Source organism: Oratosquilla oratoria, chromosome 25 (assembly GCF_046742065.1).
Source record: "Oratosquilla oratoria isolate Oo_2021 chromosome 25, ASM4674206v1, whole genome shotgun sequence".
Taxonomy (NCBI): Eukaryota; Metazoa; Arthropoda; class Malacostraca; order Stomatopoda; family Squillidae; genus Oratosquilla; species Oratosquilla oratoria.
The window spans coordinates 50,376,047-50,400,086 of record NC_134801.1 but is presented as its reverse complement, the minus strand read 5'-3'; the positions used below and the strand labels follow the sequence as shown (position 1 = coordinate 50,400,086).

The 24,040-nt window shown below is 39.8% G+C and overlaps 1 protein-coding gene across 3 annotated transcripts; it reads right to left on the bottom strand.

Annotated features, from left to right (window-relative positions):
• Nucleotides 1-5,911: 5,911 nt before the first annotated feature.
• On the bottom strand, nt 5,912-23,743 carry Arpc1 (Actin-related protein 2/3 complex, subunit 1A). Of its 3 annotated transcripts, none has more exons than XM_076208747.1 (10): nt 23,588-23,743; nt 20,368-20,472; nt 19,908-20,059; nt 18,767-18,875; nt 17,260-17,432; nt 15,789-15,906; nt 12,334-12,512; nt 10,657-10,760; nt 9,637-9,817; nt 5,912-6,643 (listed from the first exon to the last, which is right to left on the bottom strand). In XM_076208747.1, the coding sequence occupies exons 2-10, from the start codon at nt 20,432-20,434 to the stop codon at nt 6,593-6,595; spliced, it is 1,134 nt and encodes a 377-aa protein (XP_076064862.1). In that variant the 5' UTR covers nt 20,435-20,472; nt 23,588-23,743; the 3' UTR covers nt 5,912-6,592. The 3 variants fall into 3 exon arrangements, with proteins under 3 accessions (XP_076064862.1, XP_076064864.1, XP_076064863.1); XM_076208749.1 differs by lacking the exon at nt 23,588-23,743 and adding an exon at nt 23,522-23,540; XM_076208748.1 differs by lacking the exon at nt 23,588-23,743 and adding an exon at nt 22,088-22,227.
• Nucleotides 23,744-24,040: the final 297 nt, after the last annotated feature.

Here is a 24,040-nt window from a genome sequence, read left to right as displayed (position 1 = left end):
TAGGGAAAGGGGAATAATCGCCGTTTGTCATCTCCAATTGTGTGAAAATAAAATAATGTGAAGCTGATAGAGAAAGATCTTGGGTCCATTCCGAAGATTAAGCGTCAGCCCCCAGGGTTGCACTTCCTGATGGAGGTGAGGGAGTTAAGAATTTTTGAAAATGGGCGTATGGTGGGCCGCTGTGCATTTTGGAGTTTTGTTACCGCTCTCCTTCAAGGACATATTCACCCTTTTTTCAAGCGGTCCTCGTTTATATGTGTATGTATGTATATACAATAGCCGCCATAAGTTTTGACGCGATAATGCTAACGTCAATACTTATGCCACAAATTGGAAGTCCTTCGCCCTCAATATCCCGAGTGAGCCAGATATTTTTTCGTATGCCGCTGTTAGATTCGACAGGGGGAGGAATACGTTTCTGGAGCTCCACGCTTTGCGTTCGACTTTACGTAAATTCTCAGTGGTTTGGAGTCTGTGTTGCTGGCTATGGGTAGTGGACGTGAAATTGAATGTGACAAGATTGCTGCTATAGTGGCCCTGTTTAAGGCAGGGCATTCTGTGAAGGAAACCTCTGAAAATACAGGAGTTACAGTGGCTTCAGTGTAACGCTGGTTGTTACGTTTCAAGGATGGTGGTGGGGGGGGGGGGCGTCCCTACTTAACCCACGTCAGCGCTGTGGCAAACCCAGGAAAATCACACCACGCACTTCAAATATTATTAAGCGTGAGATAGACAAGTCTCCTCGTAAATTTGCTAAACAAATTCAGTAGGAAAACCCTAGGTTATTAGGTGGTGTGTCTCTGCACATTACAACGCTGCTCCCCCAACTCATCTCTAGGTTGAAATACAGTCAATTCAGCCTTCTCTCTGTTGCAACACATCAATCACTTTTGACACACATGGCCTCCCAGATCTAAAGCCAAACTGTCTGTCTGTCAAAATTTTCATTTCTTCAAGAGATTTGACTCATTGATCTTTCACAACCCTTTCACATAATTTCACTGTTGCGGTGGTCAATAGTACCAGCCTGCAGTTTCGTGGTGCCTCCTTACTTCCGCTTTTGTAAATTGGTACCACATTAGTCCTTTTGCAATCCTGTGGTACTATTCCTTCTTTTAATGAACATACAAGACAGAATCTTGTGCACCAGTTGTTTTAAACATTCTTTAGGTATCCAGTTTGAGATCCTGTCAGGTCCTGAATTTTTTCACACATCCAACAATTCCCAAATATTGAGCACTTCCCTCAAGTCTACATTTATATATTCTAAACTCAAATATTGCTCACCCTGCACTCCTCTAAAAACTGCTCTCCTTTGTGAAGACAAATTGGAATTTTTTATTTATCATTTCTGCCTGAGCTGAAGCCTCCTATAAAACCTCACCACCCTGTATTCTTCCTTGTCTATCATTTATCATTGATAAACCTGTAAAACAATTTTGGTTTATCTCTACATTTAACTACAACATCCTTTTTCAAATTTACTTTCTTCCTCCTTCAGATTTTTGTATAATCATTTCTAGTTTTTACAATTCATTTGTTCTTTTGTTTCTTCTTCTCCATTTTCCCCAACCCAAGTCCCTGACATTTTTGGCTAGATCATACCTTTTGTTGAACCACTCATTTCTGCTTTTTCTTTCCACTAATATTTTGCACATGTTTGTTTATTTCCAGGTTGTAAATGGTGTGAAAGACTTACCATTACCTCATAGTTCCCTGTGGTATTCATGAGTTCCTCTCAGTCTTCATCAAAGAATTGCTTCAACTCTAAGAAATTTGTCTTCCCAAAGTCAAGTCTGCCTTGCCTGTATGATTCATCTGCCAGCTGAAATCCAATTAATACATGGTCACTTTCCTGTAAGGCAAAGGTATTTCAAAGAGCCAATGATGTCTGGCTCTTTGGTGAGTAGCAGATCCAAATTCATGGGAATGTCATCTCCTCTTATCCAAGTCATCTCCTTTACCCATTTGGTCATTGTGTTCTCCATTGATATATCTAACATGTTATTTCCCCAGCAATTTGCCTTGAAACTTGCTTTCCACCCTTCCCACTTGATCTGACTGCAATTAAGATCTCCAACAAAGACTTCACTCATATCTGCTTCTTCTTTGTCACTTTTCACAACAACCACTATCCCACCATCTATTTTGTCTTCTCTCTCTTCTCCAGGAGCTGTATCTGTTATTCCCCAGCCATAGATTAATATCAAGTAATCATTTATCTCCATCTTTGCCCATAATAAACAATTCACATTACTGTAGGCAACTTTTAGTTTTTTGTTCATGTTTCCTGTGCAATATTCCACTCCTGTCTTTTCTGAAACCATTTCCTTGCACTCTGACAACTCGCCAAAAAATATGCTGTTTTTCTTGTCCACATTTCGTTTTTGTCTTTGGCTTCTTGTACATGGTCCTGTATCTTTGCATGTTCATCTTCAGTTGCATCTTTCACAAAACAAATATCTTTCAACTTTTCTTTTCCTGCTAACTTCTGAGATTTGCCGATTACTTTATTTGCAATAGCTTGCAACTCAAACTTTATTTTCATCAGACATGAATCATTTCTCCTACACTGACCTAACACATTGTCAATTTGATCAGTTTCATCCAAGTCATTTCCCGTAATCATGGAATTCATATCCCCAACCTTCTGCATCTCCTGGTATACCTTCCATGAAATCATGTGGTCTACCCACCAGTCAACAACTATGACACATCTAGCCCTATCAACTGCCATTGCTATTTTTTTTCTTTATTTTGGTACAGTATTTTTTTTTTTTTTACAATTTGTCAAAAATATGGGGGAAAATAATTTCAAGCATGCACAGTACACTGCTGAAATAAGATGTAGCATGGCATCATTTTACCATTTCTAATTATTTTTTCACAAAAGTATCTCAAGCAGGTCATGTCCCTATTTAAAGGGACATGATGTAAGACTAGTTTTCTATTCAACATTTACATTTGATGTTTTTCTTATCTATATATGATTTTAAAAGGGTATGTTGTACGTCTGTCAACTTATACCAATGGTGAGCTGTTGGGAAGGAAAGGCAAGGGAACATGAAGTAACAATTCACTGCTGCTGTTGACTGATTTGTTTTGTTTTGTTTTTAACATGGATAATTATGTAGGTTTTATTTAATTTTTTATAGGATGAAGCAAAGAGGCAATTCATTGATGCTAAGGCCAAGGCAAGGCTTATGAACGTATCATGAGGTGAGAGATAACCCAACAGTGTTGCCTAACGATGAGCAGCTGTTGGGAGATGCTATCATCAATCTGCTGCTACAGCCTGTCACTTCCACAGCTTCTGCAGGATGCATTTCGTCTGCTCATAAGAGGAAAAGATTCTTCCACAGTGACACAAGTGTAGAGAATAAGGGTAAAGATAAATTTTTAGTGGGGATGAAAGACTACTCTAGAGAAGGCAGAAATGATGAAGTTGAAGGAGATCTATTGTAGACTAACTGATCACAGCTTGTTTAAGAGGTGCCTAAAAGGGAAGATTCAAAACCCCGAGTTGCTACACAGCCATACATGGAACATCTGCCTGAGGTCCTGGAGACGCAGCATCTACGTCGTGGGACCACCCCCCAACCCCAAGAGTTGGGGGCCAAACAGCGGCAACCAGCCCTGGCCACCAGCTCTACGCAGGTGGCACAACCATACAACACATAATGGAAGACTGCATTATACACATTCATGCACGCAAACAACACAACATACACTCTATAAAGGATTTGTGGGAAAACCCAGTTTCGGCTGTGGCATTCCTTGGGGAGACGGGACTGCTCGGACAGACAGTCTAGGGAACGACAACAACAACATCTGCCTGAAAGTCAAAAGCTTTGTCAAGCAAACCCTGGATTTTGGTGCTGCCCAGGAAAAGAATTGGAGATTGAAAACCTAGGGATAAAGAAACATCTTGCAGATCTGGAGAACAGGTAGTCAAATGTAAACCCCACAAAAAATCACAGACCCCTCCTGTGCACTAGGGGAGCTCTGCTCCTTGGCTAGGGACTGTGTTGAATGTTGGAACCTGGCTCATTCCTGGTGAAACAAAACCCCAACATGATTCTGTAATGCCCCAGTAAAAAACAATAAAATTTAGAGATAAAGAAATGTAAATCTGAAAAATATCAATAACAAAACACTGCACTTTATTTATATCTAATATCTATGCATTTTTCATCTATATTGCTTATAGGTTTTTCATAGAGGGTGATTTTTTTTTTTAACTTTATAGCCCAAAAACTCACTAACAGTATTTTTGTTATTTTTTATTATTATTATTATTATTATTATTATTGTTATTATAACTCAGAACTTTGAACGTGTTTGAGATGAAGTGCCTGAGATGTATGATAGGGGTTACTAGGCTAGATAGGGTGAGAAACGAGGCAGTGAGGAGGAGAATGGGGGTGGAAAGGGAGTTGGGAGATAGGGTTGATGAAAGAGTATTGGGATGGTTTGGACACATGGAAAGAATGAGTGAAGAAAGATTAGTAAAAGAGGTGTGGAAGGCAGAGGTGGAAGGAGTGAACATGAGGGAGCAACCAAGGATGAGATGGATGGATGGGGTAAAAGGGGCATTGGGAAAGGGGAATGTCTGTTGAGGAAGGAAGGGAGAAGACAGAAGATAGGGGTGAGTGGAGAATGGTTGTGTATGGATAATGCTGTGATGCATAAGGTGAAATGGGTGGGGGGATGGGGGGTGAGGTAGTATGTGTGAGAAAAATTTGAGGCAGCCCGAAGGGATTTCTCCCCATCTTCAATTTTTCTGCATGAGGGGATGGAGAGGGGGGTCGTTGATTATATGATGCAGCCTTGCTGTGGATATGCTTTGTCTTGCTGCACTGCTTCTGATCCAGGGCAGTGGGCGAGATGCAGGGATGACCTGTCATCCAGGAGATGCCAAGATAAGAGGGAGGGAAGAGGGTCGAGGGGAGTGAAGTATGTTGGGGATGAAATGGGTGGGAGTGGTTTATGCCTTTGTTTTTTGGCTACCTCCCTTATAAGGGGGAAAAAAGCCTTTGGTATATGTATGTATGCCTCTTATAGAAAAAATATCAGTCTAGCTTTATTATTTTGATGTAAGTGTACCAATGTCCTTGACAACCTTCTCTATTCCATTTTTAAACCTAACATGTTCTCTTCTTTGGTGCTCCATGATCTCTTTAAAGTTTACTGTATCCTTCTGTTGACCACATGATCATCATTCTTGCACAGTACCTTGAACTGTTCACTGAACTTATCCTTGTTTGATTTTGTCATGCCCTTGGTTGGTTTTATGGTATTGAGAAGCTTGGAAACTCACTGGCTGAGCGTGTTAGGGCATTGTTACTTGTGGCAAAAATTGAGGGGATGGAAGTTTGAATCCTGCCACCAGCCAAGGTGAACCAAGGGCATGGTTCATTAAATTCCACGCTACAATGTTCTCTGTGAGGGGCACCGTCCTAGCCTTCCGATAGGGGGAGTTTATAATGTTAAACCATATCATCATCATTGAGAAGATTCTCTCATTTGCCCTTTTCAGTGGAGCAGTTTCTGCTTTCTGAGCCAGGCTGGCTTTTCCTTGTTCAAGTTTTCACTCTAGGTCATGATACTTTGACTCATGGGAAGAAAGTAATCTCAACCATTACAACTAGATTGCAAATTTACTTACTTCCAGTGTTATGTTGTTTTGACCTTAAAAAATATCCCATTTATTTTTACCTCAGCATCATCCTTCCTCTATACTACCTAATTATAGTATAGAGGAAGCTATACTTGTGGAGTTCTGTCTTTTCTGCACTTATGTCACTGTAAGTATAAGATTAGTCACCGATGAATCACATCATTCTTGTACATGATGCAAGTAGATAGGAACAAATAGCCAATGGATGGAAAGATAGAATAAAACACTGCCTAAGTAAAACCATTAACTTTATTATATTCAACAGGTCTGCAATTTAATACCTTAAACAACTTAATATTGTCATATACCCTTTGCAGAAAGAATGCACGTTATGTGACAAAAGTTCAGAATTTGTTATATAAAATTTGAGTAGACACTGCTTGCAGTTGCAATGATCAGGTTCTCATTAAGTGGTGTGCCTTAATAAGGACCAACAGATGGTCAAACATGGCCATTGCCCAAATCCATTACATCCACTAAGTATGGTCATTGTTCCCTATTGTAGAATATACTCCTGGTTCAACACAAGTGAGGACAAAATGGGGATGAAAATGCCCCGACTATGCTGTCTCACTCTTGTTCCTAAACCAGGTTAAAGACAACTTTGTTTACAAGGGCGCAACTGCATTTCATACACACATAACAGGAATGAAAAAGTAAAATATGAAACATCAGCATCCTTCACGACTATTCCTGAAAATGCTGAAAGAACGTCTAGTCACTGTCTCAACTATTGTTACCGTTTTCTTGGAACTAATACTCATCCCTATAAATTTACCTTCGGCTGGAAAAAACAACAACTTTAAAACTATGTTCACTGAGGATTCTGTAGACATCTAAATGACTCTGATGCTTCACAAGACTGATGCTTTACTTGCAGGATGGTGTAATTTTCAGCCAACTGAAGCTGACCTAGTTAGCGTTAGCATTAACATTCATGTCTGCCAGGGCCTGTTCCAGGGCCTGAAATAAAAATACATTGTTATGAGATGCTTGATAATTATATATTATGGGTTTCAGTAGATATAAAGATGTCTGCTAGTCTCAATTTCTTAAAAATCGCATCAGACATTACTATCAATTTGTGGTACTTATGTATGGAGTTAAAAATACTTTTTTTCATGAAAGTGGCAGTTGCCGACAAGATTGACGAGTTAAACACCATATGAGGACGGAGCCTTTCTTTGTACGACGTTTCGCTTATTACAGCTTTTTCAAGTGCCTGAAAAAGCTGTAATAAGCGAAACGCCGTGCAAATAAAGGCTCCGTCCTCATATGGTGTTTAAAAATACTTGGAATGATAAGAGCTGGCCAATGATATAGGTAAGAACTGCAGCAGTAAGACTGGCAAATATATTTATAATATACCAACATGTGTTTATTAGCAAAATAAATTAATTTTGATATGTGGTGTTTCATCCCCTTCCCATACTCATGGTAGGTGTAACTTCAGGGGAATCTACTCTATTTTCTACTTGTGAGACAGCCAAAAGAATGTACATCCCATAAGTAGACAAATGCCTGTATATTTCTATGAAAAATCATGGCACAAGAGGTTCTAGCAGAAAGACATCAATAAGAACCCTAGTGATTGGGTTATACATTCACCATGATATGGTTTAATGTCACAAACCCCTCCCTATTGGGAGGCTATGACAGTGCCCCTTACAGTAAACTTTGTAGTGTGGAATTTAATGAGCCATGCCCTTGGTCCATCTTTGCCGGTGGCAGGACTCGAACCGCCATTCCCTCAACCTTCACCATAAGTAATGAAGCCCTAACCTGCTCAGCTAGCGAGCTTCCATATACCATATACAGGTAAACGTCGACTTACGATGGCCGCGACTTACGATTGTTCGACTTTACGATGACGACGACGACGACGACGACATGATAATTTAACCCCTTCCATACGGTGCCGCACACGTAGGCGTCATGAGGAGCAAGTGGATTCGCGACGCTGCCATATCGGCGTCTTGATTATATTTATTGTAGTCGCCCCTGTGTTTTTACATTCTCTCAAATGTGCCCTAAATCCCATTCTCTGTGGTTTTCAAAATTCGCGGGTGAAAGAGAGAACGATCGATATAAGCGGTGACTATATTTTATGATGCGAGTATTATTACGTCACGTCGTACGGCTGGCATTGGCTGCTGCCCGCGAGATTTAAGACTCGTACTGAAAATACATATTATAGTGTTTGAATATGGTAAAAAGGATAAAAATAATTAAATAAACTACTGTACATGTTTAATAGGCTATATTCAGTATCTCTGGTGGTTAATATACAGGTAGGCTAGGTACAGTGACCACGGAACAGAGTGGGGATCGACTTACGATGAGATCGTCTTACGATGGCTCTATCGAAACCTAATGCCATCGTAAGTCGACGTTTACCTGTATATACTACAAGGCATTTCCCCCCTTATAACAGGGATGTCTATGCCAAGGTATACTCCCACACTTCACCCATCCAAAGTCCAGTTCTTGTCCTTTATATCTTAGTTCCTTGTACATGAAGGTTCATCTCTGTTCCCTGCCCTCTGTTCGGGTCAGAAGCAATGCAGCAAAATATAACACCTCCACAGCTAGGCCAAACAGCACTATTGCTTCATTACATGGCAACCCTCCCCCATCAACTATTCCTGGATTTATGGGTCAGAAAAGAAGTGATCCCTTTGGGCTGCATTGATCTATCACCCATTCACAACCAATTTCCACTCACAACTATCTCTTGCCCTCTCCATTCCTTGTTTGGAGTCCTCGTGCCACACCCTCTCATGCTCTGACCTTTATATAGAAAAAGATTTAAAGAATGGAAAATCCCTAGTCCCCTCACTCCATCCCATTTAGTCACCTATTACAACATAGAGGAGAAAACGTTGGCAGACTTCTTTTCCCTCCCTAACAAAGGATTTGGGAGATAGGGTTGATGAAAGAATATTAGGATGGTTTGGACACATGGAAAGAATGAGTGAAGAAAGACTAGTAAAAGAGGTATGGAAGGCAGATGTGGAGGGAGTGAACATGAGGGGACGTCCTAGGATGAGGTGGATGGATGGGGTGAAGGGGGCTTTGGGGAAGAGGGGAATGTCTGTTGAAGAAGGAAGGGAGAGGACGGAAGACAGAGGTGAGTGGAGAATGGTTGTATATGGATGATGTTGTGACTGCATGAGGAGGAATGGGCGGGGGGGTGGGGTAGTATGTGTGAGTAAATTTTGACGCAGCCCGAAGGGATTTCTCCCCGTCCTCTCCTTATATGCAAAGGGGGACGGAGAGGGGGGGTCGCCGATTAAATGAAGTGGCCTTGCTGTGGATGTACTGTGTCTTGCGACACTGCTTCTGACCCAGGGCGGTGGGCAGGGTGCAGGGATGACCCGTCATCCAGGAGGTGCTCAGATGAGAGGGAGGGTGGGAGGGGTGTGGAGTGTATTTAGGGATGAAATGGGTGGGAGTGTTTTTATGCCTTTCCCTTTTTGGCTACCTCCCTTGGAAGGAGGAAAAAGCCTTGGTATATGTATGTATGTATGTATGTAACAAAGGGAGTATATGTGAGAAATAAATTGACACAGCCCAAAGGGATTTCTACCTGTCTTCTTTTCTGCATGAGGGGATGAAGGGGAGAGTCACTGACCTAATGAAGCAGCCTTGCTGTGGATGTGCTGTGTCTTGTGACACTGCTTCTGACCTAGTGCAGTGGGCAAGATGCAGGGATAACCTGTCATCCAGGAGGTGCCAAGATAAGAGGGTGGAGGGGAGTTGAGTATGTTAGGGATGGAATGGGTGGAAGTGGCTTTTATGCCTTTATTTTTTGGCTACCTCCCTTACCAGGGGTAAAAAGCCTTTGGTATATGTATGTACCAAAGGCACCTGGGCGAAATGTTGTATTTTTCATCCAACCTCTGGTCTCCTGTTGACATACTTCACCCTTATAACTTAAAGTGTAAAATACTAACCTTGAAATTCCAGATAAGTAGCTGTGAATCAGCACCACATGTAGAGAAAGCAGATGCATTGGCCTTGTCCCCAGAATAGATAGCAATGCCCGTAATAGTGTTCTGGTGCAGTGTGGCAAGTGTGGTGTCGGACTGATAAGTGAGTGCCGTACGATCCAAGGACTGGAACTTCCGCATTGCACTGCAAAACAGAAGAGATTGCAATTTAATTCTAATCTTTATGGAATTACAATACTGAAAGTTATACAGCGATTTTTTTTTTTTAATGATAATGAGAACACTGAAAATGAGATGGATGCATGGATGGAGGTGAAAGGTGCTTTGGTGAGAGTGAAGAGCGTATGCCAGGAAGTGCATGGCTACAGCTAAAGCCGTCACCTTTGCCCTATGTGCCTGGACTGTTGGGGCAAGTGATACACAGTCCCTGCTGGGAATCGGAGAGGAGTGCGGGATTCGAACCCACAACTAAACAAATGCGAGACCAGCATGCTTCCCATTACGCCACTAATGGCGTAAAAAGTGTGTTTTGGATGCACAATGAATTTTAGTTGAGCAGGAAAGAGATACAGTTCTACACGAAATCATGAAAATAACTTTGAACACAATTAGCCTATACAAAGTGAAAATGTACTGATGATGATATGGTTTAACATCACAAACTCCCCCCTATCGGGAGGCTAGGACGATGCCCCTTACAGAGGACTTTGTAGCGTGGAATTTAATGAACCATGACCTTGGTACTACCCTACAAAAAGATACACGATTTGCAAACCTGTGAAAACAGAAGCTGCGCATATTGACATTTGGTGTACAGTACTACCTCTCATTAACGGATGTTAATTAGCGTTTGTGGTGTTTTTGGTGCTGTTGTTTAGTGCTGTGCAATCACTATTATGCCACCCAAAAACCACTCCAAATCAACAAATTATTTACATCAATGAACACCGTTACCCCCCTTTTAGTCCGTTAATGAGAGGTAGTACTGTATGTACAATTAGGTAAATACAGATTTCTGCTTACCTGAGACTTCCGGTCTCCTTCTTCTGAGCAACATCCAGCTTATTTACGAAGGCAAGTTTTCCAGCGTCATCAACACTGTACAGAAGTGGACAGCACCCATGACCCTATATAATATGAAATAATTAGCACTGGTATCATTATTTGCATCTGTGGTCACTCCCACCCATCCCCTTAATATGCAATGCATCTAGAGGTATGATTGATCAGTGCAATTATTAATTTACCAAAGCCAACGGCAGGTGACGCGCATCATGCCTGGCACCATATTTGGGGAAACATATTGATAGGTTTGATTAAAATTATCATCCTTATATTTTGCAGCTTAAAAGCAAAACAGTCCCATTCAAAAACAAAGAATCAATGCTCTAGACAGTCATTTGACGATCATCATTGAGCAATATTCACACCAAACAAAGCATACCTTAAATAAGAAAAGTTTCCAACCTACACTTGCTATTTTGTGTGAATGTGTATATATGTTATATATATGTATATATATATATATATATATATATTTATGTGAGTGTATGTTTATTTAATTGTAGTATACAGGAAAAGAGCAATGCTCATTGGGTCCCATTTCCTACTCTCCTATTTACATACCTAGCCTCATGTTCATGTGCAGTTCCAATTTAATCTATATCCCCAATTTCCAATTATATCTAGACTTCAATTCATGTATTGTTCAAGTTTAGGCTATGTCACCTTTGAAGTATATATGATTGATTTGAGTTATGAAATCTTTGGCTTGAAGGCCAAGTGCCAGAGGACATATGCATCTTATATGGAAAACTGTATTTCTTCACATCTTTTATAGATGTGGTTTTTCTTAATTTGTTCCCTTGAGCCCTTAAACCCCTCCCATCCTTAACCAAGAGATCTCTTCTGTCAATGCAATCTATCCCACCTTAATGACCTGAATTAAGTTGACAGACCCGGTGCTTTTAGTCTTTCCTCGTATGGTTTATCTGCCAGAATGGGGACCATTTCGGTTGCTGCCCTTTGTATTCTATCATTTTTTGGTTATATCCTTCACTCCGTATGGGGACCATACCACTGACGCATATTCTAATCTTGGATAGATCACAGTTTCAATGAGCTTCTTCATCATCTCTTCATCCATGGAGCGAAAAGCCACTTTAATCTTCTGCAGCAGGCTGTGCATCTCTTCCCACAATCCTGCTGATATGCTTGTCATGTAATAGGTTGTCTTTTATTAACACTTCCAAATGTTTCTCCTCTTTTGATTTGATAACGAATTTTCTTCCCAAGGAAAAGTTTAAGGATGGTCTTTCCCAGCTATTTCCCATTTCGAGTACTTTGAAATTTTTGGTATTGAAATCTATCTCCCATTCTTGACCCCATGCAAAAATAGTGTCTACACCTTTTTACAACAGTCTACAGTATTCCTCATTTTTCACTCTCTATGCTTTTTACGACATCTGCAAACATGTTGGCATGGCTTGTACTTTCCATCATGTCACTGACATAGACAATAAACATTATTGGTGCAAGCACTGAACCTTGTGGAACTCCACTCATACATGCCTTGGCTAGCTATCTCCCTTGTAAGGAGGAAGAAACCTATTGGTGTATAGATATAACACAACTAGTTCTCAAGGCAACAATTCTTATTATTACAGCATAATAAATATCATTATATCGAATTTCACTTACCGCAGCAACAACTGAATTGTGCGAAACCCATATTACAGCCATGAAAGGCAGGTACTCTGTTTTAAGTTGTGTCTTGGCCATTTCTTTGCTGGCATCAGCGACACTGATGCTCGAGTCATGACCAACCCAACACACACGGTTGCCATCCCCAGAGAAGCTGACACTATGCACCCAACCTCCTGCAAAAAAGATATTCAACATCAACATAAGTCATAACATCAAATGGTGAAGACATGGTCTATGGTCTATTCATCTACATACCAAAGGCTTCTTCCCCTGTTATATTGGGAATGGTGAGAGTGAATGGTTTGATGAGAAGGTTGGGGTTACTTCAGGGCTGTTATGTCAACATGGTTTCTCAATGTGTACATGGATGGAATGGTGCAGAAGGTAAATGCAAGTGATGGGCAAGGGATTGGAAATGGGAGAGAGTGGAGGGAGGTGGGAGGTGAGCCAGTTGTTGTTTGCTGAAGACAATGCACTTGTGGCAAGGTCAGAGGGTCTTGGGAAGGTATTCAATAGGAGAAAGTTGAAAGTAAATGTGGATAAATGTAAGTTAATGAGATATGCAAGGGGAGAGAGTGGCAGCAAGTTGGATGTCTTATTGGAGAAAAAATGTCTGAATTGAAAGCACTCAGTCTCCTTTCTGTTATTTTCCTAGTGGTTTTTCTGCAATATATATATATATATATATATATATATATTTGCAGAAAAACCACTAGGTGAGACACTGAAGGAGTGGATAGTTTCAGATACTTGGGTGCAAATGAGACAGGACTTGGTCTCCTTTCTGTTATTTTCCTAGTGGTTTTTCTGCAATATATATATATATATATATTTGCAGAAAAACCACTAGGTGAGAAACTGGAGGAACTGGATAGTTTCAGATACTTGGGTGCAAATGTGACAGGAAAGGGAGTAGTGGGGGTGAAGGTAGAATGTAGATTAAGAGAAGCGAGTAAATGCCTTGGTGGATTAAAAAGTGTAATGAGAAATAGACATCTGGGAATGGATGCTAAGAGGAGGTTATATGAAGGAGTGATTGTGCCAACAGCAATGTACATGGCAGAAACATGGAACATGAGAGAGGAAGAGAGAAGGAGTTTGAATGTGTTTGAGATGAAATGTCTGAGAAGTATGATAGGGGTTACTAGGCTGGATAGAGTGAGAAATGAGGATGTGAGGAGGAGAACAGGGGTGGAAAGGGAGCTGGGAGATGGGGTTGATGAAAGAGTATTGGGATGGTTTGGACACATGGAAAGAATGAGTGACGAAAGATTAGTAAAAGAAGTGTGGAAGGCGGAGGTGGAAGGAGTGAATATGAAGGGGCGTCCTAGGATGAGATGGATGGATGGGGTGAAGGGGGCTTTACAAAAGAAAGGAATGTCTGTACAGGAAGGACGGGAGAGGACAGAAGATAGGGGTGAATGGAGAGGGGTTGTGTATAAATGAGGCTGTGATGCATGAGGGGGGAGTGGGTGGGGGATGGGGGGTGAGGAAGTATGTATGAGAAAAAATTTGACACAGCCCGAAGGGATTTCTCCCCGTCTTCTCCTTTTCTGCATGAGGGGACGGAGAGGGGGGGTCGCTGATTTAATGAAGCGGCCTTGCTGTGGATGTGCTGTGTTTTGTGACACTGCTTCTGACCCAGGGCAGTGGACAGGATGCAGGGATGACCCGTCATCCCGGAGGTGCTAAGATAGGAGGGAGGGAGGAGGGGAGTGGAATATATGGGAAATGGAATGGGTGGGAGTGATTTCTATGCCTTTTTCTTTTTGGGTACCCCCCGTGTAAGAGGGAAAAAGCCTTTGGTATATGTATGTATATACAGACGCTCCTCTACTTACATTCATTCGTTTTACGTTTTTTCGATTTTACGTTTGAACTGATGGTAAAAAAAAATTGCAAAAAAAAATTTTTGAGTGAATTTTTTAGTTTACCGCACTCTCCGTAGTTCAAAGGATACTTGCGCACGATGCTGCGTCCATTGTTTACATTGCGCAGACGACAAACTGAAAATACCTTGCCTCCTCCTCCTCCACCATCTCAATTTATGTTGCTTGAATTTAATCTATTTGAAATTAATGTTATTATTTTACAATGTTATGTGTTTAATTAATGATTTAGGGGTGTTTTATAAGATACGGTAATAGAATTTACCGATGTATAGTACAGTAACAACTTGCATTCATTTTCAACTTACGTTCGGCCGTTCAGAACGTAACTAAAACGTAAGTTGAGGAGCGTCTGTATATATATATATATATATATATATATACATACATAGAAAGTGGCCATGCTGTGGATGTGCTGTCTTGCAACACTGCCTCTGTCCCAGGGCAATGGGCGAGATGCTGGGATGACCCATCATCCAGGAGGAGCCAAGATAAGAGGGAGGGAGGGGTGTGAATGGGAGTGGAGTATGTGGGGATGAAATGGGTGGGAATGGATTTTATGCCTGTTCTTTTTTCTACCTCCTTTGTAAGGGGGAAATAGCCATTGGTATATGCATGTATGTACATATATATATATACATTGAACGAGTGAAGAAGGATTAATAAAAGAAGTGTGGAAGACCGAGATGGATGGAGTGAACAGGAGGGGGCAACTGAGGATAAGATGGATGGATAGAGTAAAAGGGGTGCTGAGATAGAGGGGGATGTCTGTTGAGGAAGGATGAGAAAAAACAGAAAATAGGTGTGAGTGGAGAATGATTTCTCCGTCTTCTCTTTTTCTCTGCACAAGGGAACGGAAAGGGGGGTTGCTGATTAAATGAAGCGGCCTTGCAGTGGATATGTAATACCGTACTGCATTGTGTGTGACCCGGGGCACTGGGCGAGATGCAGGGATGACCCGTCATCCCAGTGTAGCCAAGAAAAGAGGGAGGGAAGAGGGTGGTGTATGAAAGTGGAGTGGGTAGGGATGAAATGGGTCAGAGTGGAATTATAGTTTTTGACTATGGCTACCTCCCTTGCATGGGGGAAAAAGCCCTTGTTGGTGTGTATGTGTATGTAAACAAGAGAGAGAGAGAGAGAGGGGGGAGATTTTACTGCCTTAATGCACGCTACTACAAGCTGTACATTTATGAAGGCCTTAACTTTCTCACTAAAATGACACCCTTCTCAGATTAATATAATTCTCTTGCACCAGCCAGATTAAACTCTAAATATAATATCACTATACAGGAAGACGGGGGAAGGTTGTAGCAGCCTTTTCTGCTCAGCTGACAACCCCTCAGTTGAACAAATTTATCTTACTTTAACCAAAATATACCAAAGGCTTTTCCCCCCTTACAAGGGAGGTAGTGTTAAAAAAAAAAAAAAAACACTCCCATCCACCCTTTAAAAAAAAGTAAAGCTTATTTGTACAATAATCCTCAGTTGAACAAAATGATCTTGCTTTAACCAAAATAAGACCCATAAATAACATGAGGAAGATAAGAATTAATGGCTCACCTCCTCCTGTGGAGTTGGAAAATTCTGTCATGAGCTGTCCAAGAGGCATCTTAGCTCCCCAGGGCGTTGCAGTTGGCTTTGCTTCAATGTCTTTAATCCATGCAGAGAAAATGCGCACCTGCAAGAGGAGAGATACAAACATAAAGCATTATTTCTGACTAGAAATGCACATACAAATCATGTGGTCTGACCAATTCTATTGGTAGAGGCATTAGGCTGGTAGAAACAGAACTTTATGTGCAAATGGCAAAATTGATCAATTTAGATCACATTATCATGAAAACCCGTACTAAATGAGAGAATTGTAAGGCTCCTGAAAGGGGACAGACACAAACATAAAGCATTATTTCTGACCGGAAACGCACATGGTCAAGATGCAGGGATGAGCCGTCATCCAGGAGGTGCCAAGTTAAGAGGGTGGAGGGGAGTGGAGTATGATAGGGATGAAATGGGTGGGAGTGGTTTTTATGCCTTTGTTTTTTGGCTACCTCCCTTGTACATACATACATACATACATACATATACCAAGGCTTTTTCCCCCTTACAAGGGAGGTAGCCAAAAAGGAAAAGGCATAAAATCATTCCCACCCATTCCATCCCTGAATACACCTCCCTTGTAAGGGGGAAAAAGGCCTTTGGTATATGTATGTATGGAAATGCACATATAAAACATGTGATCTGACCAATTCTATCAGCAGAGACATTAGGCTGGTAGAAGTAGAACTTTATGTGCAAATGGCAACATCAACAATTCTATATTACATTATCATGAAACCCCCTACAAAATGAAAGTTGTAAGGCACTTAACCAGTGTAAATGGGAATCACATTCACAGAGTTGAATAACCTCCTTATATCACTGCATAAAAATAAGAAAGGAACAAGTAATGAAGTGGTAGGCTTCCACCAAGTCCCATCAACTCTACAGAAGGACAAAGGCCCACATGAGAAACGCCGTCCATCCCGTTCAGACATCTATGCCCACTGGAAGAGCAATTGCAGCAACCCCCTTCCCTCTACCAAGAGTTGCAGCACCTATAAGTGGTGTTCCCCAAGGAGCAATACATTCACCTGCACTATTTACCCTCTTCACAAGTAATCTCCCCACACAAAATCCAGATCATAACACTAGAACTCTCAACTATGTAGATACATACATACATATATCAAAGGCTCTTTTCCCCTAACAAGGAGGTAGCTGAAACAAAACAAAGGCATAAAATCCACTCCCACCCATTCCATCCCACATACTCCACTCCCATTCATCCCCCTCCCACCCTCTTATCTTGGCACCTCCTGGATGACAGGTCATTAGAACTATACAGATGACCTAGTGATAATAACTTAGCACAGGAACTACAAAAGAGCTGCTAAGATCACCTAAACTAAGGACAAATTGAACAGTGACTATGACAATAATCCAGTATGAGTTTATGCATTTGCTTTATCCTTGTAAACATGAGGATACTCACCTTGAAGTCAGTGGATCCAGCTGCCAATAAGATGTTGTTTGGGTGCCAATCCAATGCAGTAATGGTGGAACGGATAGGCTTCTTGATGTGTTTGCTCACCCACCAATTGTTCTCCTGCTCAAAGTAACACACAGATATCAGCCGTGCTCCAGAGCCGACAGCAAACTTGTTTTCTGCAAAGACAAACAATATCATTGAGTATACTTTAATAATGACACACATGTAACTGTCTTGAAACCTTTAGAATAATAATACAGTGCAACTAAACTACACCCATGACTTATTTGTACATACACATACCAAAGGCTTTTCCTGGTAGTAAAAAAAAAAAAAAAAAAAAAAAAAGAAAAAAGCATAAATAACACTCAAAACCACTCTCACCCATTCCATCCCCACATACTCCACTCCCATTCACCCCTTCAAAATAGTAAAGCTTATTTGTACACATACCAAACTACTCTCTACTGAGCAGCACATGAGAACAGCAGCTTAATCTTTGTCACAGCTTTCTCCATACACCTATCACACCCTACAAGTCACAACTTATCTCCAATTCATTAGAACACAACCCTACAAAGTATACACCCACACAGATCCCAAAATAAAAAAAAAATAAAAAATTACCTAACAACCCAATATTAAACCAAACCATGCACTTAAACTCATGAAGAAAAATATCCTTAACTCACACATTTATAACCATTACTTGCCCACCATCCTTCTGGTCACTATCCCACACTTAAACAATGTTGACACAAAATCCTAGTACCAAATATACCAGATGCTCAACTATGTACGAACCAAAAGTCTTGTTCCCTCTTATAAGGTAAGCTCATACTGAACTTAAAAGATACAGAGCATATCCTATACATATACACTTATGTTTATGAGCCAGGAGGAGCCAAGATAAGAGGGAGGGAGGGGTGGTAAATGGAGTAGGTGGGGATGGAATGGGTGGAAGTGGATTGTATGCCTTTGTTTTTTGGTTACCTTCCTTGTAAGGGGGAGGGGACTTTTGGTATGTGTGATGTTTATGAGCACTCAAGGTTAAGTTACATCAATCAATCAACCCCAATGCCCTGGTTTTCTCTTACAGGTGACCCACTGCCTACAGGAAACTGGATACAGCCACTAGTACTGCTCAAAGTTGCTAAATGAACAGTTACCGTTGCTGTCTAGTAACAGAGTTAAATATCCAAAGTCACTGTTTTATTTCCTTAACTAATTCCAAATCAGAGGAATGCCACCAAGCTATGCTACACTTGATGTGGCCTCCAAAGTGCACACTCAGGTGCATGCAATATATCACATCTATATTAATGTACAATTATATATACATACACCAAGGGCTTTTTTTTTCCCTTACAAGGCAGGTGGCCAAAATCAAAGGCATAAATCCACTCCCACCCATTTCATCCCCACATACTCCACTCCAATTCATCATCCCTCCCTCCCTCTCTGTGTTCTTGGCTCCATAATACTTAAAAAATACAATAAAGATACATACCAAGAGGTGACCACTTAACACACGTGGCTGCACGGTTAATGCGGAGCAGAACAAGAGTGGGGCTCCATTTTCCATCCGCACCCTGAGTCCACACGTAGGCATTGCGGTCCTGCAACAAAGAGAAAGCACTTCACTATAAAAACCACAGAACAAACCTCCATTGCACTACCTGCAAAGTGAGGTGGCTAAGTATGGGAGAAGAGCATCAGCACACCTTTAGTTTACATCATACTAAACACTTAAACTTCCTGTTTAAACCATATTAATATCATTTCACAATGCCATGGATGGCACTGTGACTAATTGGTACTGAAGGACCTTCCCCCCCATCCCATATCCATTTGAAACCAATACATTGCTCCTCAACTCTTAGCATTTCATGGATGAAGGGTCATCCCTTGCTCCTGCCACACCACTCAGGTCAAAAGCAATGCAGCAAGACATAGTGCCTCCACAACAGGACCTGACAGCTGGAACTGGTTTTTCTACACTGCTTCATTACACTTCTTCATTAAGCGGTATAATGAAGCAGTGTAGATAAACCCGTCATCCAGGAGGTGCTAAGATAAGAGGGAGGGTGGAGGTGTGTGGTGCGTATTCAGGGATGGAATGAGTGGGAATGATTTTATGCCTTTTCCTTTTTGGCTACCTCCCTTGTATGGGGGAAAAAGCCTTCATTATACAGCAGCCCCCACCCCCACACACCTGAAAAATTGTATGTGCACATATATATACACCAAGAAGAATTTTTTCCCTTAAATGGAGTAGGTGGGGAGCTAAGCCATGCATCCACCTTCCACCTCTCCCACACACAATTTTTTTTTCCCTTTTTACAGGAACCTACAAAAAAAATATTAATTTTTCATGAATATATGGGGCAAGGGGATAAAATGAAGAGAAGCAGGTGTAAGCAGTAGCTACAAAAAACAGGATGGTGGCTAAAGTCATTCATGCATACATCAGACAGAATGTGGGAATGAGTCATTGCATTTCTAGTCCTTTGGATATGTGAGGAGGTCCCATTCAACTAAGATAAGCTCTGTGGTACGATACTTGACCGAAAGTTGGCTCTGCTAAACTGATGGATCTTTGGCCGAGAGGTTTAAAAGTTAAAACAGGGAGTAAACATGCTATCACTGACCGCTCCACAGGTAACGATGCGATTCGTGTTGGCTGCCCAGTCGATCCCTGTGACCCGAAGATCATGGCCCTGTAGCGTGTCCTCATGACGCCACTCGCTCCCGTTTCGGCAATAAACGTTTACTTCATTGTTGTTCAAGCTCAAAGCAACCTCTGTTGAAATAAAAGATGATTGGTTAAACATTGTATATTTTAATATTTGTTCTACATCATTTGAATTACCAATATGTTTCAAGAGAAAGATTAGTAATTAGTTATCCTATGTGGTGGCAGAACCCAATTCTGTAATCAAACAAAATCCACCCTTTCTTCAATGTACACAAATGTTGGTTGTGAGATACAAAGATGGGTCACTACAAGCATAGCTCCCCTTCCTGTATAATACAACTAGGTAAAATACTTTCTGCTGAGCATTAAATAAAAGAACATATTAATAAAAAATAACATATATGGATACTCACTGGTACGGTCTTTATTCCAAGCATGGCACGTGATTGGTCGAACACCAAACTGGAAAACTTCCGTCATCTTTACTCAAAACTTGCTAAAGTTTTACCAAATCAACACTGTAATAAAAATAATGAAAAACAACACATTATCATAAAAATTATTAAATAATTTCCAATTCCATATTGTAAAAATAATATCTAATAATATACTTAGCCATATGTACATATCATTTTGACTAATTTTCAAATATATAAATCACCCCAAAAAATTAAATGTGAAATGATGAAACTGGAATATGTATAAATAATTACATGTGCTGTGTATATTCAAACATATATGTATCTGTACAGATATCTTAATTTAAACATTAAATTAAAACTATGTAACTACACCACAGTTATGGGGAAAAAATGCATAAAAGATTAGATAAAAAAATTCTTAGATGAGTAAAAAGAGTACAAGGTGAATGAATAATTTTCATATAGTATTATAAGTATTTGGTCTAGTATTAAGCAATAAATGTAGAGGAAGTGCTTAATCTGATATTTTTTCAGACCTCAAAATTTTATTTTGACCACCTATGTTATAATCTTTGCAATATATCACTAAATCTAAGAGAAAGGAAAAAGAGAAACATGTTTAAAATACAACAGCTATTACATGAAATTCCCTATATATGAAAATCCAATATACAATGGTACAAAAGGAGGTATGAAAAAATATTAATATATTGTACAGAACCTAGTTTACTGCACAAGCAACTACAGCACCAGTCTCACGTATGGCAAGGAAAGCAATTACATTCCCATTTTCTTCAAATAAAGATACTGTAAAAAAAAACCAGGCTCATTCCAAGTCTGTTCCTGGTTACTACCATTGTTGTGTGTTCATTCCTTTCCTTCTATTTATGTACTTTTCATTGTGCCTCCTACGCGCCCACTAGCATTGGCATTGTCCTCAAGCCATGATGCTTCACTTGCTCAACCTACCTCATCCCAAAATACTTAAAATAACTTGTCCTCTGTTATCCCAAATTCCACCAGTAACTCTCCATGCTTCATCTACCTCATCCCAGGATTCAGAGGAGGCAAACTGGTACCCAACACACAACACCTCGCCTCTTTCATCCCTCACCCCAGCAATATGTAGTGCATTGCATCATGTGCCCAGCTAGTGTTTGCTTTAATTTCTGTACATGACTATTGAGTAAATACCAATTTGAAGTTCAATTATCTCTTATTGACATTAGAGTACAGCTGAAGAGTTATGAGCTTTACTATCTGTCAAGTACTTACTTTTGGGTTACTAGGGAGGGGGGGGGGGCTCCTAGACCATATCTCCAGATTTTCTTAATGATCTCATGGGATAAATTACTTCAATATACACATCATCAATATACAAAACTGTTCAAAAATGTGTATCCCTTTCGTATATAGGGAACTTTCTGTATATGAATTTCCGGTAAATTTTTTGAAATGCACACTTATGCAATATTGTAAAAGAAAATTAAATAATAATTTTGTAAATTATAATACACCAATGTAATATATGTTATTCTTGGCAGAAATTAATAATAGAAAAGGTTGCTAAAAGCTATAAACAAACAAATGTAGCCACTTCGGTTGCTTGAGATGCCATCTTTGTTTTGGTAGAGGCAGAGGCTGAAGAAATCTAAGTATGATAAATTCGTCTATTCTAACCTAACCTAACCTGCATTTAGTAATGTGGTACCTCTAGTTCTAAAGGTCATCAGGGTTGTCACTGTTCCCTGCGACCTCCGAATCTATCAAAACAAAGATGGCGCCCATAGGAGTTGAAGCGACTTCATTCTTTTCTGTTTAGGTTTTAGCAACATTTTCTAATGATGATTTCTGCCAAGAAAAATATTTATTACATTCATGTATTATACATACATATATACACCAAGGCTTTTTCCTCCTTACAAGGGAGGTAGCCAAAAAGAAAAAGGCATAAAATCATTCCCACCCATTCCATCTCTAAATACACTCCACTCCCTTCCATCCCTCTAATGCTATACCACGTTGGAATGCACTTTAAAAAATACCAAATTTCCTAAATAAATCTGAATATCCTGAAGACCACCATCTTCAATTAATTTTATCAAAATCCAAAGCCCCATCCATGCATTCCTTGCCAGTAACACAGCATATCTTTCCTGATCGACTTGTCGACCCACCTGGAAGCTGTTGCTGGTTACACAGAATATGTTCCTAGATGACTTAAAAGACAAAATAGAAAATTAATAATTCAAAGACGCATACCTATCTCACATAATAATATGGAAGAGGCTGTTGACTGTTACCCGAAGTGCATCGGTCTTTCGCATAAGAAACTAGGGGTAATAAATTCTACAGTTCCTATCCAAGATACTATGATCTTGAAATCAAAAGTATGAATAATGAATATGTATAATAATAGTATGAATAATTAATTCCTAAGATATTATGATCTAGAAATTAAAACTATGAATAATATATACAAACTGAAGGACAATAATGATACATTTATCAATAAAATTCCAGAAACATGCAAGCACAGATATCTAATATTAAATTTGCATTGCCCAATAGCACCTAACCTAATATAACCTAACTTAACCTAGCATAACCTTCCATAGGAAAAAAAAATCTTTCAAATCCAGAGACGTAAGAAATGGGTTTCTGTGATAGTGGAACAGAACCCATATCATTATATTATCACATAATATATTATTGTAGGAGGGCAACAAATATCCAACACTAAGAAAAGTTTGAATCATAAGAAAAATTGTTAATTGGCTGGACAATTTATTTCTCAGCAAATTTTCACCACTGGAGAGATTACTTACTATGACTAATTTAAGTGGCTCGTGTATTTAAAAACATGAATAACAACACATCGTCCTGGGGGAGGATGAATGGGAGGAGTAAAACAATAACCCGCGTATATATTATATCTACCTTCAAATGTATCTATGAAAAATGCCTACCATGGAACAGGAAATTAACATATAGCCATTACATTTGTTACAATTTCTTTAATCAAATTAAAAAATATTAGTAATCTAACTTATCTCTTGCTGGGTATGAGTAAGGATCTGCCACCCATTTGACATAAGCCTGAAAACTGATTAATTGGTGCCCAAGTCACTATAGTTATACCCACCATACTCTCCTGGGTGAATTTAATTCTTGCTTATATATTAAACGTTCCGTAAATGATTCTACTTACAAAAATAAAGAAGAAATTAGCGGACTCTGGCCAGTCTACGCTAATCTCCTGTCAAAGTGTTCGCAACTAGTAATATACATTAAGACAGTTGTAGTTTAATACATCAGCAAGCAAATTAAGGAATTATAAATATTTTTCTATTAATTTTTTAAACAATTCAAAATGTATATAAATGTTATATACAAAAATAAAAATATGAAATAAGACAAGTAAGTAATTGAATACAACGATACGAACGCTGTGGATCCGCCTCCTGGGGAGTACAAACGATACCAGAGCCCTCTACTGACTGCACGTCTCTATAATTTAGCCTATCAGTTAATATACCAAGTCCACTTTGTGTTCTACTCTTTGGCAATAAAACAAAATAGAAAAACAATTAAAAAGGAACGACGAAATGAAAACGCAGAGTGTTTTAGTAGGTGCTGGTAGAATAAAAAACAACCTGTTCCA

Excerpts from the sequence above, each read along its gene's own strand:
- Arpc1 (XM_076208747.1), bottom strand. The coding sequence starts at position 20,434 with ATGACGGAAGTTTTCCAGTTTGGTGTTCGACCAATCACGTGCCATGCT. Across the intron at positions 17,433-18,766 it reads TGTTAAGTGGTCACCTCTTG|AAAACAAGTTTGCTGTCGGC; the intron begins GTATGTATCTTT and ends TTGTCTTTGCAG. Across the intron at positions 9,818-10,656 it reads AAGGAGACCGGAAGTCTCAG|TGCAATGCGGAAGTTCCAGT; the intron begins GTAAGCAGAAAT and ends TCTGTTTTGCAG.